At 43.6% G+C, this 16,891-nt stretch overlaps 1 protein-coding gene across 10 annotated transcripts in view; it reads left to right on the top strand.

Annotated features, from left to right (window-relative positions):
- Window positions 1–16,170, top strand: part of BLVRA (biliverdin reductase A) — a 46,271-nt gene extending 30,101 nt beyond the window's left edge. For 7 of the 10 annotated variants that reach the window (XM_062625394.1, XM_062625395.1, XM_062625386.1 and 4 more), the window contains 6 exons: window positions 2,103–2,230; window positions 3,929–4,048; window positions 4,677–4,774; window positions 6,168–6,275; window positions 7,002–7,173; window positions 12,919–16,170. In XM_062625394.1, the coding sequence (XP_062481378.1) occupies window positions 2,112–2,230; window positions 3,929–4,048; window positions 4,677–4,774; window positions 6,168–6,275; window positions 7,002–7,173; window positions 12,919–13,192 (891 nt within the window). In that variant the 5' untranslated portion in view covers window positions 2,103–2,111 and the 3' untranslated portion in view covers window positions 13,193–16,170. Of the gene's footprint in view, window positions 1–1,816; window positions 2,015–2,102; window positions 2,231–3,928; window positions 4,049–4,676; window positions 4,775–6,167; window positions 6,276–7,001; window positions 7,174–12,918 lie in introns of all 10 variants that reach the window. The other 3 variants (XM_062625390.1, XM_062625393.1, XM_062625392.1) reach the window with 3 other exon arrangements.
- The last annotated feature ends 721 nt before the right edge of the window (window positions 16,171–16,891 follow it).

Genomic DNA, 16,891 nt, shown 5'->3' with positions numbered 1-16,891 from the left:
CAGACAGGAGCATCCTGAATTCAACAGAGGCAAACATGGAGTCCCTTCTCCAGGGGCAAATAACCCTGTGCATCAGGTTGAGGACTGCCTGGCTGGAAAGTCAGAAAATGCCCTGCAGAGGCTAGTGGACAAGTTGAACCTCAGTCCACAGCATTCTCTTCTGACAAAGAAGAGGCTAACCTTGTCCTTGACTACATTAGCAAGAGTGTAGCTTGTTGCATTGAAATGGCAAAAAGCATCAAGGGAATTCTGAGTAGATACTAAGAAGTTAGATCCCACTACTAGTACCAAGAAGTAGATACTAAGAAGTTCTTGCTGTGAGGGTGGTCAAAGGCTGCATCAGGGACCCTGGGAGGTTGCCAGATTCACATCTGTCAGTGTGGGGTCAGGCAGAACTTGGTGTGACCCTGGTGTGACTGAGTGGGTTTTGGATCAGGTGACCTCAAGGAGTTTCTTCCAGCTAAGATAATTCTGCAACACTCAAGTCTCGTCTCTTCGGCCATAGAGAAAGTTAAGCCCAGACCAGGGCTCTGCCTGTGATGGAGGTGAAAATGGGTTGTGTGCTTATGTTACTCTCTTTTCCCCCTTGCTCGCTCTCAGCCTTATACATCTCTCCTTCCTTCTTTTACAAGGAGGGCTTTTACAAGTTTCTTTTACAACGTGCCATCACGTTGTACCTCAGATATTTGGTAATGCCATGTCACTGTAATCCCCCTGGAAAACTCTTCCAGTATCACTCACTTCTTTTATATTAAACACGCTGCTGTGTGTTTTACCCTGGTACCCTTTTGGCATGTATAAGAAAGCAGAGTTCAACACTGACAGGAATATCTACATAGGCAGGAGCTCATAATAAAACAAAATCCAAATGACGTGATTTCTTTGAACTTTTCTCTCGGTGTCAGTTGATGTAATTTCTTAGCAGCTGTCAACCTCTAACACTGCCAGAACGGTCTCTTACAGCTGTGATCTTGTCAGACAAGAGGCACAAGGAGGAGTGAAGTGGGGTTGTCCTTTTATCCATTTAAGTCTTAGGAGGATTTGAAAGGCTGCAGCCAGGTAGTGGAACTGATTGAAAGAGTTCACTCAGGTGAAGGGATTGGCAGTGGCAGGAAGGAGGACACTGAAACAGAAGAAATAGAGTCTGAAGGGATGCTGTAGTAGGATGGAAGGAATAAAAAATGCAGTGGGGCTGACTTGGCTTGGTTTTAGGATGGCTTTCCTGTAAATCTTAAAATTACTGTACAAAGTGTTGCTAGTCCTCAGGGTGGTGGAACAGTGCAGGTTTGAAAGGTTACAGCAGTTGCCTAGTGCTTCTGCAGATCAGTGGCAAGTCATAAATCCAACAGGAGAATTTATTACCAGTGGTCCAGCAAGTGCAATTCCTGGCTCATCCTCTCTATGATGCAATTGTGGCAGGAATGCGCTTCTGGGAGATGTAAATCTTGAAGACATGCCTGCTTGTCATTAAAGGGATGGCAGAGCTTTCTTCATGCATGGAAATGTCAAGCTGACATCTTGACCAAATTATCAGATGGTTGGTTGCATCTTGACGTTGTAGGACATGCCAGTGGTTACCCAGGGGAAGAAAAGACGCTCTTTGCTTCCTGTCCCAAAGTATTTCAGCTATGCTGCCGTGCACTATGAATGTTGGTGTGGCAGCCCAGGGCAGGCTGTGCTGCAGACGCTCAGGAAGTCAGCAGGGTTTATATAAAGCTCTGCTGGGTTTGTAGAACTTTTTGGCTCCTTTCCAGCATGGAAATGCTGATATAAATAGCAGAATGTCTCACTTTTGAAGTCTGCCTTCTATTCACAGAAAGGAAGAACTTTGTGCTGGAGCTGTGATATCATAGCTGTTAAATACAAGTCTCAAGAGCAGCCCTGTGACAGTCTGAACCGCTTGACCACATCTCAATGGGATGCAAGTGAGCTCAGTAGCCTGTAGCATCACATCTCTGTTAGCTGGTTGCTGACATCTGAATCAGGTTTGGCTGTATGAAAGCAGGGTTTAAGAGTAAGCCACCATCCCTCCTCTCTTCCCAGATGCTTCTCTCCCCACTAAAAGACAATAAATGTTGCTTTTTTTTTTCCCCTTTGGCCAGATTAACAAAATGTTTGGGACAGTGGTGGTTGGAGTTGGAATCGCTGGCTTAGCACGAATCCGGGACTTGATGAATCCGATGCCTTCCAGCCCTTCTGAGCACCTGAAACTCTTTGGATTTGTGTCCAGGTTAGAAATGTCATCTTAGCATGTTTAATATGTGTACTGTAATGATTCTTTCTTCTGGTGCACATGCCTTTCCATGAGGAGGACTATTATTTGAGAGGGCAGGGGATTAATATCTGAAGTCTTATATTTCTCTTACAATTAAGGCTGTCTGAACAGGGAAAGTGTATGCAAATATGCCTGTCATTCTGAGTGGCAGCTAGGAAATGAGCACAGAAAGCTTTGCAGGAGGGAACTAATGGATTACCTTAGTGAGAGACCTTGCAGAAATTGCTAAAGTAAAAGCTGGGAGATGTTCATGCTGTAGGATCTGTGTGGTAAAAGGAAATGCAGTTCTGTCTAAGATGTCCTGTAGGTTCAGACTGATACAGACAATAGTCACTCTAATGAGCTGTTTGCATGACATTTGTAGAGATGTTTGAAAGACATAAGAAGTTTTACAGCATTTAAAAAAAGGTGTGTTTTACAAAAACAGAAGTTTGTAACATTCCTAGTAATGCAACTTCATCATAAAATTCTAATTATTTTCTTTTTGACCAGGTACTGAACCTACAGTGTCTTTAAAGGAAATCCCTTAATTTAGTACCTACAGTAAAGTTGCTTCTTAGAGAGCCAGAGTTTTTCTCACTAGCTTGGAGACATGGAAATTTATATACCTCCCTCTGAGCATTCCTGCTAGACTGTCTGCCCCATAACATCAAGGTTTTAAATAGTTAAGCTGTTCATGTATGGATCTCCGACTGTGAATGTATTTTTCCAGCTATATTTAAATCATGCAGTCAGGGATGTTTGTTTGAGACTGAGAGGACCCATTAGGTCATCCAGTCTATTTCCCTGCCAAATAGACTCTTGGTTCCTTGATGTCTTTGCTAGTGGTACAGCTAGCCTCAAACAACACTCAAGATAGGGTTTTCACTACTTCTGTTGAGAAACAGTGCTGTCAAGATGCACAGTTCACAGGTTCACAGACAGCTTGCTTGGATACGTTGTCTTGCTCTTTGCATTCCAATCACATGCAAACATTATTTATCTTTGCTTTCAGGTCTGGCTTGTGGCCTACCCTCATGCCCTCTGTCACCTATCCTAACACTATCAAGGTGTCTGCCCCAGTCTTGATTGATGTAAAAGGCTTTTGGGGGCGTTGCATGTGTTTCATTTTCAGGTGGAGATTGCTCAAGGTGGTGGCCAAGGCCTTTCCCTTAGCTCTGGCACGGGGTGTGTGCCATCATAGCCAAGCATCTGCTTTGTCCCTCTCCTTGTCCATACGTGTAGTTGCACGTGGCCCTGTCGACTCAAGTGGTTTGGCCCGTGTTATTCAGCATGTTGGGGAGAAGTTCTCCCATAGGAGCAATATCCTCCTTCTAGTCATTCTTTTAAAATGGTTCTTTTGTAATGATGCTTACTAAAACCAGAACAACAAAACTAATCAGAAAGCACTTTACGCTTCAATAGCAGGGAAGTTTCTGTATTGATACCACCACCTACGCACTGGCCCATCTATTTTGTTCTTTTGTGCACTCCACTTCTGTCTGTAAGTGCTCATGATCTTCCTGGATAACAGGCTGCCTTTGTTTTACCCCGGTTGAGCTCAGTGAGACAGCCATCCATGGGAACAATTTCTATGTGCTGTTGCACTACATGCACTTGGGGAGAATGGACTGTGACAGTTATGCTCTGGTTGTATTTATGCTAAATACACAGGAGAAGCTTTGGCAATATTAATGAGGTCAAGCAGATTAGCCTGGAAGATGCTCTAAGAAGCAAAGAGATCCATGCAGCCTTCATCAGCACAGAGAACAGAAGCCATGAAGAAACCATCAGGTATTTTGAAGTGGTTTTTTTCCCCTCTTTCCTACCCTTTCCCCTGTAATTTAGAAGCATAGAGGAGTTTTGGAAAGCTGTTTTAGGAGAGGATGTGGACACTGGAGAAGAGACTGCCAGACTAGAAGCCTGAAGCAAAAGATAGTGAGTTCCCTAGGTCACCCAATAAGCTCTGGAAGAGAGTACGATTTAAGATGCACTCATTTCCCAGGTAATACAAATTGCATACCTCTAGGCCTGTGTTTGGTGGACAGGCAGCTAAAACCAGGATCCAAAGACTTTCTTCACAGATTATATAGACAAAAGGCACTCTGGTGCCCCACTCCAGCCACTCAAGTGTCTGGAAGTTAGAAATGGCAGTGCTCAACGCTGTGGCGTTTTAGTGACTCGCTCTAGGTGAGTGAGAGGATTCTATGGAAAAAGAATTAAAAGCCAGCTCTCCCTGTGTTTAAATGTGTGATGCAGCCACACACAGTCCTTGCTAGGAAACTTGCAGTGGGTTTCTGTTACTCTGCATTGTTCTTTTCTCCGCGGGGGGCTGACGGTGGGAATGAGAAGCAGCTTGCACAGTGCGGAGAGAGGATTATGATGATATTCTTTTTAAAGACTGATCTTGTATCCCTTTCAGAATGTTTCTAGAAGCTGGGAAACATGTCCTTGTTGAGTATCCCATGGCTTTGTCTGCTAAGGCGGCCCATGAGCTCTGTGAGATGGCTGAGCAGAAAGGTAACGCGTATGTTCTCAAGGGTGTAAGCAGTATTAGCTGTTGGGTAGCACCAAAGGCATCAGACTCACAGGGCTCCAATCTACTCTTAGTCATAACATACAAGGGAGTATGCTTGTCTCAGAGATGTGTCAATCTGGGATTTAAGTTGTGTGTAATGGGAAAACAAACACACAGATGTCATCGCAAAGAGTAAGGTACATTTGCCCTCACAAAAGCAATGGTCTCTGCTTGTGATGCTAAGAATGCAGTTAGAGAAGAAAACATCTGTCACACTGATAGTAAAGCACTTAATTAGTGTAGCCATTTGACTTGTGCCCTTTGCTGTTCTCTCTCCCTGAAAATAAACTGGAAACAGCTCCCCTAACTTCTAGTATTTGTGATGTGCTGGTCACACACAGCTGTTCATGCTATAGTAGGCCAGCAAGACATCCCTGTCTGAAAGACAAAATCTCTTTATTTCTGGAAAGTGCGTGGTCCCATCCCTGCAGTGCCAGGGGTCAGGAGCTGGCAGTTCAGCTGAGACCAATAGGGATGTATGGGGCTGCAAGGAAAAGAACAGTGCTGGGCAGGAGCACAGTTCAAACCCTTTGGACAAGCTGCACTATTTGAACCACTACTTCTTAAAAATCTCCTTTGTGACTTTTGTCCTATAACACCAGAGGTACAGGATTTCTGCTTTGTTGTTTCCTTGTGCCATCACCACTTAACTGCCTTCTTGCTCGCCAAATAGCTTCCCATTGAGCAGAATTTATGCCTTTTCTCTTGAAGCAGCAGCAGTTACTGTCAGCAGCCTAAATTGTCTCTCCTGGAAACCTTCCAGAAACACACATACTGAATGAGGGCCACATCCAGTGTGTATCGGACAGCCTCTATTCCAAAGTAGTCCGATTAATTGCAGTGGAGGGAGGTTATCTTTAACATACCGTTACAGTCTGGGTCTGAGTGGTATAATTGTTTTACTCCATTTTTTTTCCTCACAGGGTAGTAGGAAAGAAATGTGGAACAAGGAAATGTGAGGGGAAAGAGGCCAAGGATTAATCTGCTTTTTGCTTTGAAGACTCATGTTTCAGCTTTAGTTGGGTATTGGGTTTCATTACAGAGTTTCTGTTAAACATAGTGGCTACTGTTCCTGTAGTCTCTATATTTGTTGTCTCCTGAAAAATCCTTAACCCAGATTGATGTCTCAGAGCAGGGCCCTTGTCTGATTTTCTTTCTGACATCTTTCTACCAGCCATGCATGAGAACATTTATAAGTGAGTTCCCATGGGTGGCTGGTGAAGCCTTTATTGCTTAGACGTGCCTTTGATTCATTCAGAACTCTTTTATTTGGTCTGTCCTGATTTTTGGTGGGTTTTTTGTTTGTTTGATGGTTGGTTTTGTCCTGAATGGCAGATAAAGTACTTCATGTGGAGCACATTGAACTTCTGACTGAAGAGTACAAGCAGCTGAAAAAAGAGGTGGCCGGGAAAGACCTGGTGAAGGGAACATTGCATTTCACAGGTCAGTACCTGTGAGGGAATTGAAGTCCATCTGGATTTGTCTGACTGCTCCACAGGGATGCCAGTCCTTCTAGGCTTCATTCAGTCCTTTTAGATGAGAATCCCTATAACTGACTAGAGACACAGGTATCAGTTCTGGATATTCCCATGAAATTCATTGCAGAGCTGTCTGCACCTTTGCTTTAACAGTTGTCTTCTGTGGACTGTTGCTTTGCTAATCTCTTTCTGCTGTTTGGTGAAGAATGCAAGCCCATGCCTTGTTGTATGGAGGAGAGGATACTTCCTCACCCCTTCTGTACGTTGGTGGTAGTGACCACCATTTCTCATTCATATTTGTCTCAGAGAAGAGAATGTGTCCCAATTTCTACTGGGGACTTTGTTTTCACTACTGGTGTTTGCCCCTGGAAGAGTTGGGAGAGGCTTTCAAGCTGTTGTTTTCTCCCTATTTTATTCCCTTGTTGAATCCAACAGTTGAATGTAACTTCTTGTCTACAGCGTATCCTGAAAAGTTTGTTGTGTATGTACTTTTTGCAGCCTTATCTCATACCTTACCAAGTGATTACAAGGTTGACCGTGTTTGTTGACTTTCCTGCTCAGTCCCTCCACTCATGGCCTTTCTACACCCTGGTCTCTAAGCCTGCAACACTGCAGTTTCTTCATCCTTTCCTATGTAGAGGGCATTATTCTCTTTCCCATTTCTCAAGATTTTCTGTTGCTGTGTTGCCAGGTAGTGTCCTCGATGAAAACAAAACAGGATTCCCAGCTTTCAGTGGAATTGCCCGACTGACTTGGCTGATTGACCTCTTTGGAGACCTCACTGTTACCTCTGCCACCAGAGAAAAGCAGAAGGATAAGAATTATTCCAGAATGACTGTTCACTTTCAGACAGCAAACAAGAAGTAAGTAAATGGGCATGGCAGCCAGGCTCCTCGGGTGTCATCTGCAGGAGATCTGCATCCTCTCTTCCGCCTGTGGAAATGGAATGGGTAGATGTCAGCATAAAAGTGTACAAGACAAACAGGCCTGAAAGTTAGGCATCAGACATTCTAGCTGTAAAGCTAATGTTTCTTTAAAGGCTGAAAAACTCCAGCTGTTTGAAAAGGTGGTGCACTGCTTGTGATACTTAACTTACAGCACTGTAATGCTGTGCTCGTAGGTAGTACTAGCTGGAAGTTAATTGAAAATTATACATTTTGAGCAGAGGTATAATAAACTACTGACATGCCAACACGCCAGGTTTGCTTTTGCCTAATGCCTAATCTGCGGTACTGAAGTTTCTTCGATACTTCCTGAGTAGGACAACAATCTGTTTCCCTTTGTTGTCTTTTTGCTTTTCTTCTTTTTTTGTCTTTCGTTGCATGGGTGAGAATCCAGCAGCCAGGATTACTTGCCATTTTTTGCAGCCATTGCACTATGACTTTCTTGCAGAAAACTCTTTTGATGATGCATTTTATAATAATGTTTGACCTTCCTTTTATCTGATAACAATAGCCTTGTTATCAAATAGTATATCTTTAATGCTACAAAATAGTGTATTTTTAAATACTATGTGCCCATGAAGTAAGTCACCAGTGTTTTATACTGTGGATTGAGTACTGAACTTGGTCTGAAGTCTGGTGGTGTAGTGTTTCACTGGAAACTCCCAGGTTTTGTCATTCTGGGCCATCTGCCTGAAAGTCATGTCCCTCAGATAGGTTGAAGTTACTTACGATGGCAGTTTACTGCATGCTATAGGTGCAACTGGGTAATCGTCGGACATGAAAATGTACAGAGAAGTTACCCAAGGTCTATACATTTCCTAGGAGGTAGGAATGGTGACGGAACAGTTTATTCCGTTCCCTTCCCTCCTGCTTTCCTGTTTTTCCATATAGCATGCTGTGCCTTTGAGAGAGATGACCTCTTCATAGGCATATGAGAAAAGTCATAGGAGAAGACTAAGGAGAGCAAGGGAAAATGAGACTATATGGGAAAATGTTCTGGCCTGTCTGTGTAATAAAGTACCCTTTGTACTGCACATACACTGCTAGAACACTTAAAACAACAAAAAAACTCAAAACAAAGAACAAACCCCCCAAAGCAACAAACCCACCCCAAAAAGAAGCAACCACAACAACAAAAAAGAAAATCCACCAAACATAATGCTTGCTTCTTTAGGAATTTTATGAAAGCTTTTAGTTAGAAATTAATAACCTGAAGGACCAGCTATGTGTGGAGTGAATAATCAGGGCTCACCTGAACTGTTGGTTTCACCATGGCTCTAATTAAGCATTTTACCAGCCAGTCCTACAAAGCCCACTGCAGTTTATTGTGGGATTTGCATCTTGTCTTACCAATCTTCCTCTCTTTTTAAAGAAAACATCATTTCCAATGCCTTTGAAAACGCAGTTCTGAGAGGACAGAACTCCATATAAAAGCTCTGTTTACCCTCCTAGCAACTTGCCAGTAATTGAAGTAGCTGCAAAGATCTATAGAGTGAGATTTGAACTAATTCCAGCAGGTGGAACTAGCGGGTGGTTTAAACATTTCCCTGGCTGTCCCGTCTCCTAGTAGTCCTTAGCTGACATAAATATTTGCTACATACAAACCTATTTCTACATTACTGTTTTTTCCCTGCTCTCTACCACTCTACACTGATACCCACTACTGTTGGTATGGGTCAGTGTGTGTTTTGTCACCATGAGCGTTTTAATGACCTCGGGGGCAGTCAGCTTTATGCCTGTGGGATAATTTACGCTGGCTGGAAAGTTACATAGCGTTCCTGTATTCTGTTCTGTGGCAGGGCCGTTATTTCCTGCTGACCTTCCCCCATTGACGTCAATGGAGTTGCAGCAGTAGAGAATTTGGCCCACTCTCTATCAAATGAAGTTATGGCCCAGCAGTAACGGTGGTGGTGTTACAGCTCTAATTTGCCCAACCGTTATGGTGCTGAAGGACGGGACAGGTCAGCACCTTCCCTCAGAGCTCTCTCGTCCGTTTTCAAAAGGCAGGAATGCACTAACCCTGAGAAATCAGGTTAATTCAGCCTATTTTTTACCTTGGAAAATACAGCAGGTGCAGACTGCAGGAGCCTGTGTTCTGCTTGTTAAGCAGGGATTTGTGCAAAGGCTATAGCCTGCCTCTGCTGCAGAGCCCGCGCTGGCTGCTCATCTGTCTCCGGGTGGATTTTGGAGGTGCGTGTTAACGCCTGACACCCAGCTATCTGAGAGATGACCTCTGCCTCTGTTCTGTTTCCGAGAGAGTTGAGCTGACAGCCTCTCTGTGATAAAACATTGAGCAATCCAAGAAAAGCCAAACCTCCACTGACAGCATGGCTGGTTTGGGACTGCAGTTCCTGTCCCACGATTATGGAGCTTGGATTCAGTGAATGTCAGAAATGAATTTTTAGTGCAAGCTGGAGAGAGAATGATTTGGGCAATGTCTCTTTTAATGTTAACTAGGGGTAGGGTCTAATTGTCTAATTCCCATCCAAGGTAAGGTAGCTCCTTTTGATTGCATGGTAAATAAAAATTATTGACATTCTCAAAGAGTGAGAAGGAAAATGTCTTAATTACTTTAAAACATTTTCTGAACACATAATCTGACAATAAGCATTTGAAATGATGTTTTTATTGAGATCTAAGCTTACAAAGTCTAATCAAATAGCTTCAAATTGAACATCCATAAAAAAGCATGTAATAACTGCTTTCTGCAGATGTTGCTACATAAAATATTAAGCTGAGCAGAATTCTTTCAGGCATGAAACCAGCTAATTCTTCTGCAAGTACAAAGATTGCTTGCCCCATTTTGGTTTATTGAGTCCAACTAGAGCCACTCATTATTTGAGGAAACAAGAGAATCAGAAGAGCAGAAAGCCTCTTCCAATCACTGAGTAAAATACAGCTAGGAGAGCTCTACCAGTCAGCAATCTGGAAAGACAGGAAAACCACAGCAAGTCAGGATGGTTTCTTCACTGCAGATGGTGCTTGCTTTTAAGAAGTTAGTGTAAAAGTGGTTTGTTACTGTTTGGTTAAACTTTCTTTGTCGTCTTTAACTGTCCAACATGCTTTATGTGGCTTTATTCAGTTTCCAAAAATGCTGGATTTGTTTCTTCTAAGTAACATAGACCTCATAGCAGCCTTCCAGTATCTGAAGGGGGCCTATAGGGATGTTGGGGACGGACTCTTCATTAGGGACTGTAGTGACAGGACAAGGGGTAACGGGTTAAAACTTAAACAGGGGAAGTTTAGGTTGGATATAAGAAGGAAATTCTTTCCTGTTAGGGTGGTGAGGCACTGGAATGGGTTGCACAGGGAGGTTGTGAATGCTCCATCTCTGGCAGTGTTCAAGACCAGGTTGGATGAGGCCTTGGGTAATAAGATTTAGCGTGAGGTGTCCCTGCCCATGGCAGGGGGGTTGGAACTGGATGATGGTAAGGTCTTTTCCAACCCTAACGATTCTATGATTCTATAACATTTCTAAATAACTAACTTGCTCCATTATACTTCGTACAAATCTTTAATGAACATGGGGAAGTTATTTTTTGAAAAGCAGCAGCCCGTCACAGTTTTCTGACATAAAATACAAACCTGTTTCTTGAGCTACAAAGTTGCTTAAATCATGTGAGACTTGCAGCATGCGTATTTTTATGGCAGAAGAGGGATTAATTTTAGTGTAGAAGTTGTTGTTAATTAAAAAATTAATAAGTTCTGGTTACCAGTCAAGTAAAGTGGACCTGTCTTTGGGAAAATAACTAAAAATCTGATTGCAGAAGAAGATGGATCTATTTCTAAACCCAGCATTTTCCTGCCCACTGATCTAAATCAGTCATTTTAATCACTTTGATTAAATTCTGCCCTCTCTGCATGATTGTGCTTCTGGTTCAGTGGCTTCCCCAAGCTAGAGCAGAAGGAGCATACGCTTGAGCCTGATCACTGCTGTGTGTGTGCACTAGGTCATCCCAGGGAGGCTTTGACACTGCCTGTTTTGGATCATATCATGGTGGAGATCTTTGTGCCCAGTGGTTTCTTCATACCTGTCTACCTGAGATAAAGCAGCTTTGAATAACAGTGGCCTGAATCCTCTGTAGCTGTTTGCTATCGTAAGAACATAGAGCTGGCTCTGTTGAGTTGGAGCAAAACCCGGCTTGCTCAACAGCCTGCCTCTGACTGAGGTCAACGTCCAGCTCCTTGGGGAAGGAGGATGAGGACATAGAAAACGCCGAGTGATATGGTCCTCAAGCACCCTTCTGGCCTGCAATGACATGTAGCCTTGAGACTTCCTGAAACATGAGATGTCTTTCCATTTATTATCCTCTGAGGATTTTTTCCTGTGCACTTTGCAAGCTGTGATATAGTCTTTTTTTTTCTCCAGCTGTGTTATTCTATCCAGTCAGGTTCATCTGGCCATGCTTAATTTGTGAAGAATAATTGATACAATGATGTGAATGTAAAAACTGGATCCTAAAGCATAAAAGATGAGGTGCTGAATCATTAAGCTGAGCGCTCTGCAGAAAGCATTCAGGGTAGATTGACAAGGACTTTCTTTTTAGATCTGATGATATTGAGGGTTTAATGGGCACTACTTGAAGACAGAGTTAATTCTTCCATGCTATTGATGGCCTCATAATTTGTGAGTGGCAGACTAAAATGGGTCATAAAGGACTGTGGAAGGGCCATCAATAACCAAATAAGAAAAATAACGTGCATCCTGTAAACACAGGCAGTAGTGAGTGCTGATGAATGAGCTGCAGAAAGGTAATGGCATGTTTTGGGCAGTTGACAAAAGAGCAGGAAGGGAGGATCGTGGCTGTGGCTTGTGTTGAGGACCATTCCTCAAAGCCTCTGTATGCGTTCGCAGTTTAAGTCCCCTGAAATGATGGAGCATGTGCCATGGTTCCTCTCTCCTCAGTCAAACTAGGAAGTTGGGGAGGAAATTGCAAGGACCTGTGAGCTATGCCAGTCAATAGCCAACACCAACAGTGCTTGGCCTGCGGACTGTGTCTCACGTTGACTTGAGATTGACTTTGATTAAGACCTGCTTGAGAGTCAATGTAGCTGAAACAGGTAAAATTGACATTTTGTGGTGTAATCTCTAGGATCAACTTGGTGCTCCCAGAGAAGAGAAAGAAAAGTATTTGAAAAGCTTGGAGAGCGTGGATGCTAGTGTGTGCATGGGTGAACTTGCCATCTGTTGAGCTCATTGTAAAGGGGTGGTGTTCAGCTTGCATGGAAGCAGCTGGTTCACCTAAATTTATTCTTGCAGGAGGAATAACTGGACACTGAGGGCCTTGTGAATTTAGCTGTGATTGGATCACTCACAAAATATTTGGATGTTTAGCTGCACTTTTCATCCAAGTCCACAAACAAGCAGATTAAATTTCCCTCATTGCTGTGAGATGGCTAGACATTGCTGGCTTCACTTTGTGCAGGGGGACATCAAAGCTGTAGAGAGAGCTCAGATGGTGTGCTGAAAGTCATGGCATGAAGCAGTGGCAGAGTTAAAAGACTGTTACCTGGTATTCATCTCTGCAGTGACTAGGCATGTTGGTCAGAAAATGTTACCTGAATATACAGTGATTGAAATGGTGCATTTATTAGGGCATTTTCTGCAACTAGAACTGTTGACTGTTTCTTCATAAATACTCTTTCTTTGTTCCTCCACACTAGACCTCTGACTTGGATTGAAGAAAGGGGACCAGGGATGAGACGTGAAAAGAAAATCAACTTCTGTTTCACAAGTGGTTGCCTGGAGAACTTCCCTCAAGCCCCGAGGTCTGCTGTGGGCCTTTTTATGCAGGATCAGAACCTTTTTGCCAAAAAACTGCTGGGCCAGGTATCCAAGGAGGAGCTGGCTGCTGAGAAGTGGCGAATTTTGCGGTGTCTTGACCTTGCCGAGGAGATCCAGCAGCACTGTGAACAGCCAGAGAGAATCCGTTCCTGAGACTGCGCTTAGGGAAGGAGGAACATGACAGAAGGGAAAGCTGTAGGGCGAGAGCTCACTGTTGCCATCAGGCAGTTGCTATTTCTGTTTCATTACCTTCTTTTTGCCTAGCTGTGATTCCTAGGCTCTCTGGGTGGGCTGGAGAGTCTGGGCTGTACCCTGTGCCTTCTGGTTTGTGCCAACACAAAGCAACGTTACCTTGCTTCAGTGCATTGCTGTCCTTCCAGGCAGGTAGGAACCTAGCAGCAACAAGCTTTCCTGTGACTTGGCTGGAAATGTCCCTGAGAGCATATACTGGAGGACTGCAAACACTAGATATGATTTTCCCTCATGAGTTCTCATCTCCCCCCTGACATGTCTTACAATGAGGTATGTCTCATTTAGTAGTATTACCTAGAAAGAAGTATTAGCTAGAATGATGTTCTAGGTGAGTTTTCCACCTCTTTACCTGATCTGCAGAACTTGGGCCACCACAGTCCCAACCTTTTCTTCCAGATACCCCACATTGTTCTATGTATTTGCTCTAGTTAGTTGTTTTGCCTATTTAGGGGGGTTTGTTGGTGTTTTTGTTGTTTGGGTGTTGTTTTTTTTTCACAGTGGAAATCATTTACCTTCAAATAGAATCAAACCAGAACAGAAGAAATACCTTGTCTCTTAATAGATGCCATGTTGAGTTCACTCAATTTCAGTGGTGCCCTGTGCCAACATAGAAATCTTTTCCCAGCAGAAATGAGAACAGTGCAGAAATGAGAACAGTACATTAAACTAATGCATCACATGGCTGCTTTCTACTGAATTTAAATACTTTTCTGGAAGCAGCAGATTACTGTCCTTCATTTGTGTTCTGTATCTAAGTCAGCATGTGAGTGGATGACTGCAAAAAATAATATACATCCAACTCTCAAGGAAAAAAATAACTACTGCGCTCCTGGAAACAGTGAAATTACTTAGAAATAGTGATAAAATTAGAATAGGACTATAGAAAATGGAGTGATTTGCAAATATAGCCATGCAGTTATGTTGTGGCTTAACCCTAGCTGGCAACTAAGCCCCACACAGCCATTTGCACTCTCCCCTGGTGGAACGGAGGAGATAATCAGAAGGGCAAAAGTGAGAAAACTTGTGGGTTGGCATGAAGGCAGTCTAATAAGCAAAGCAAAAGGTGTGCACACCAGCAAAGCAAAACAAGGTATTGATTCATCCCTTCCTATGGTCACCAGGTGCTTGGCCATCTCCAGGAGAGCAGGGCTTTGTCACATGTAATAGTTACTTGGGAAGACAGAACACCATCACCCCAAACATCCACCTCTTCCTTCTTTTTCCTGCACCTTTTATTGCTAAGTGTGATATCTTATGGTCTGGGATATCCCTTGGGTCAGTTGGGATCAGCTGACCCAGCTGTGTCCCCTCCCAACTCCTTGTGTACCCCGCGCCCACTCACTTGGTGGGGTGTGTGAGAAGCAGAAAGTGTGTGTACGTGCTGCTCAGCAATAACCAAAACATCCCTGGGTTATCAATGACGTGTCCAGCACAAATCCAAAACACAAATCCATACCAGCTACTAGGAAGAAAATTGCCCCAGTGAGACCCAGGACAGGTTATGGCATATGACACCTGTGAGGCGTTTTATAGTAGTCCCAAGGTGACATATGAAGACATTATCACTTCCCTAAAGAAGCATTTTAGTTTTAGGAGAAGCCTAAACAGTGCACAGAACTCTTAACAGTTCCTTTGTTTGCCTTTTGCTTTCTAATTTCATCTGTTGGTGCTATATTCATATAGCAGCAGGCTTCAGCCTGTGCAGTTGTTCTTTCAGACACAGAACCACTATTTCTCTCTCATGTTGTTACTTGGGCAATTTTAAATTAGGGCACATAGATGTTGTGAATGGCTACAGAATTACAGCCAGTCAATATTGATGGGGAAGAAAGTTTTCCTTTGGGTAAATAGTGTTCATTCAGAAGCTGACTACAGTTCAGTTACTTAGAGAAGGTGAGAGACTCCGTGTTATTTTCCCCTATCAGTCAGATTTAGGAGCAACTGGAACTTGATATGTGAATGGATTCAGCATGTGAAATTCGTTTAAAGCTACTCCTTTGTTTAAATCAGTGAAAACCTTTCTATTGACTTCAATGGGTTGAAATGTGTGGTTTGGCAGCAGGTCTGTGCAGGCAGTTCATGCACTTGCCTACCCAAATGGACACTTACCGAGCATTCACAGGGACTTCTTTATCAATGTGATGGACATTGCCTGGGTAGATCTGATGCTGTAGGAAGGGGAAAATGTGGGTTTGTGGTAAAATGGGATTGGAATCTCCAATCCCATTTCATTCCAGTCTGGGATTGGAATGAATTTAGTTATCTGCTGTGTGTATATCTGCTATGTATAACAGCACAAGAGGAGCTGTTTCTTGACAAACTCTTCAGTTGCAAATACGGGGTGAACACCACTTATTTACACACTAATTCACAACAGGTAGCTAGGGAGGGAGAGCAAAGGACTTACACTCCCCATCTGCAGGCATCAAAATTAGCCACCACGTTTCCCAGGGTGCACTCTGCATCGGTGGCGAGAGCAGTATTCCTCTACGGAATGAAGAATAAATTCAGGGGAACGCTGCAGAGCAGCAGTGTAACATTGTGCAGTGAATCACTCTCTGGAGAAGCTTGTTTCCATAGAGAGTGCCTGGGGAAATTAGCTGGTTAATTGGAGCTAGGGAAGGCAGATGTCTTAGAGCTGTATAGCCCCCGCTCTCCTCCACCCCCCTCCCCTTCCTCCCAGCTAACCTGCTTGCATACTGCTCTCTGCCCTGCTCCTGGGAGCCTGTAGCTTTCAAATGGCTTTTCCTTCAGCCCTTTGACTTTGCTGAGGTGCTGTCGTGGTTTGCATACAAGACCTGCCGGATGTCAAGCTTCAAATACATGTTGTTCAACCAGATGTTGAGCTCGCCAATAAAATATTGGAGCTCTTAATCATTCCTTTCAGTTCCCATCGTCTTTCATTTGCAGTTCCTATTGCCTGTGCTGAAATGATTCTGTCTCAACTGTTCCCCCCCACACACCTCTTTCACTCTTCAAGCCCTGTGAAATCCTGCCAGCGCCTACAGGCTGTGATCCTGTCCTAGAGCCCTCAGCTGTCTCCCTCTCCTATTTCAAAGTTTTCAATACAAGTGTGGTGGCATTTGTGACCTTAACTCCCACAAAATTCCTGCCCTTCCGGTCTGCTCCGACTCCTTCCCAGGAGTACTGGCAAGTCTAAATCTTGGCTGTTTAAATGTTTCCCAACTGTTGTACGCGAGCAACCTTTTTGAACCTGCCAAGTAGAATCTGAAACAGGTATTGAAATGGGTTTCCTTGTGGTGTTAATAAACTGCTTTATCATAGAACAAATACTAGCAGGAGTGTTTTTCAGACAGTATTTGGTATAGCCTGAACCCAACCAGTTTTAGAGAGGCAGAGGAACGAAAGGTAAGTATAAGCTGTGACATGGGCAGGTTAGTATATCATGTTCTTTGGAGATAGCTGATTTTCTGCTGGAAATCACCCTACTCCTGTGGGATGCTGTAGGAAGTCCATTGCAGTACACTGGGTCAACTCTGCCTGGTGCTATGGAGTTGGTATGGAAAGTGCTGTCATGCAAAATGCTCCCACATAAAGGAGGGGTGCTCGGTTTGCCGACACAGGCTGAAGACTGGCAGA

Source organism: Pezoporus occidentalis, unplaced genomic scaffold (assembly GCF_034315485.1).
Source record: "Pezoporus occidentalis ecotype Australia unplaced genomic scaffold, CSIRO_AGI_Poc_V1 ctg28, whole genome shotgun sequence".
NCBI lineage: Eukaryota > Metazoa > Chordata > Aves > Psittaciformes > Psittacidae > Pezoporus > Pezoporus occidentalis.
This window is presented reverse-complemented; position numbering and strand designations above follow the sequence as displayed.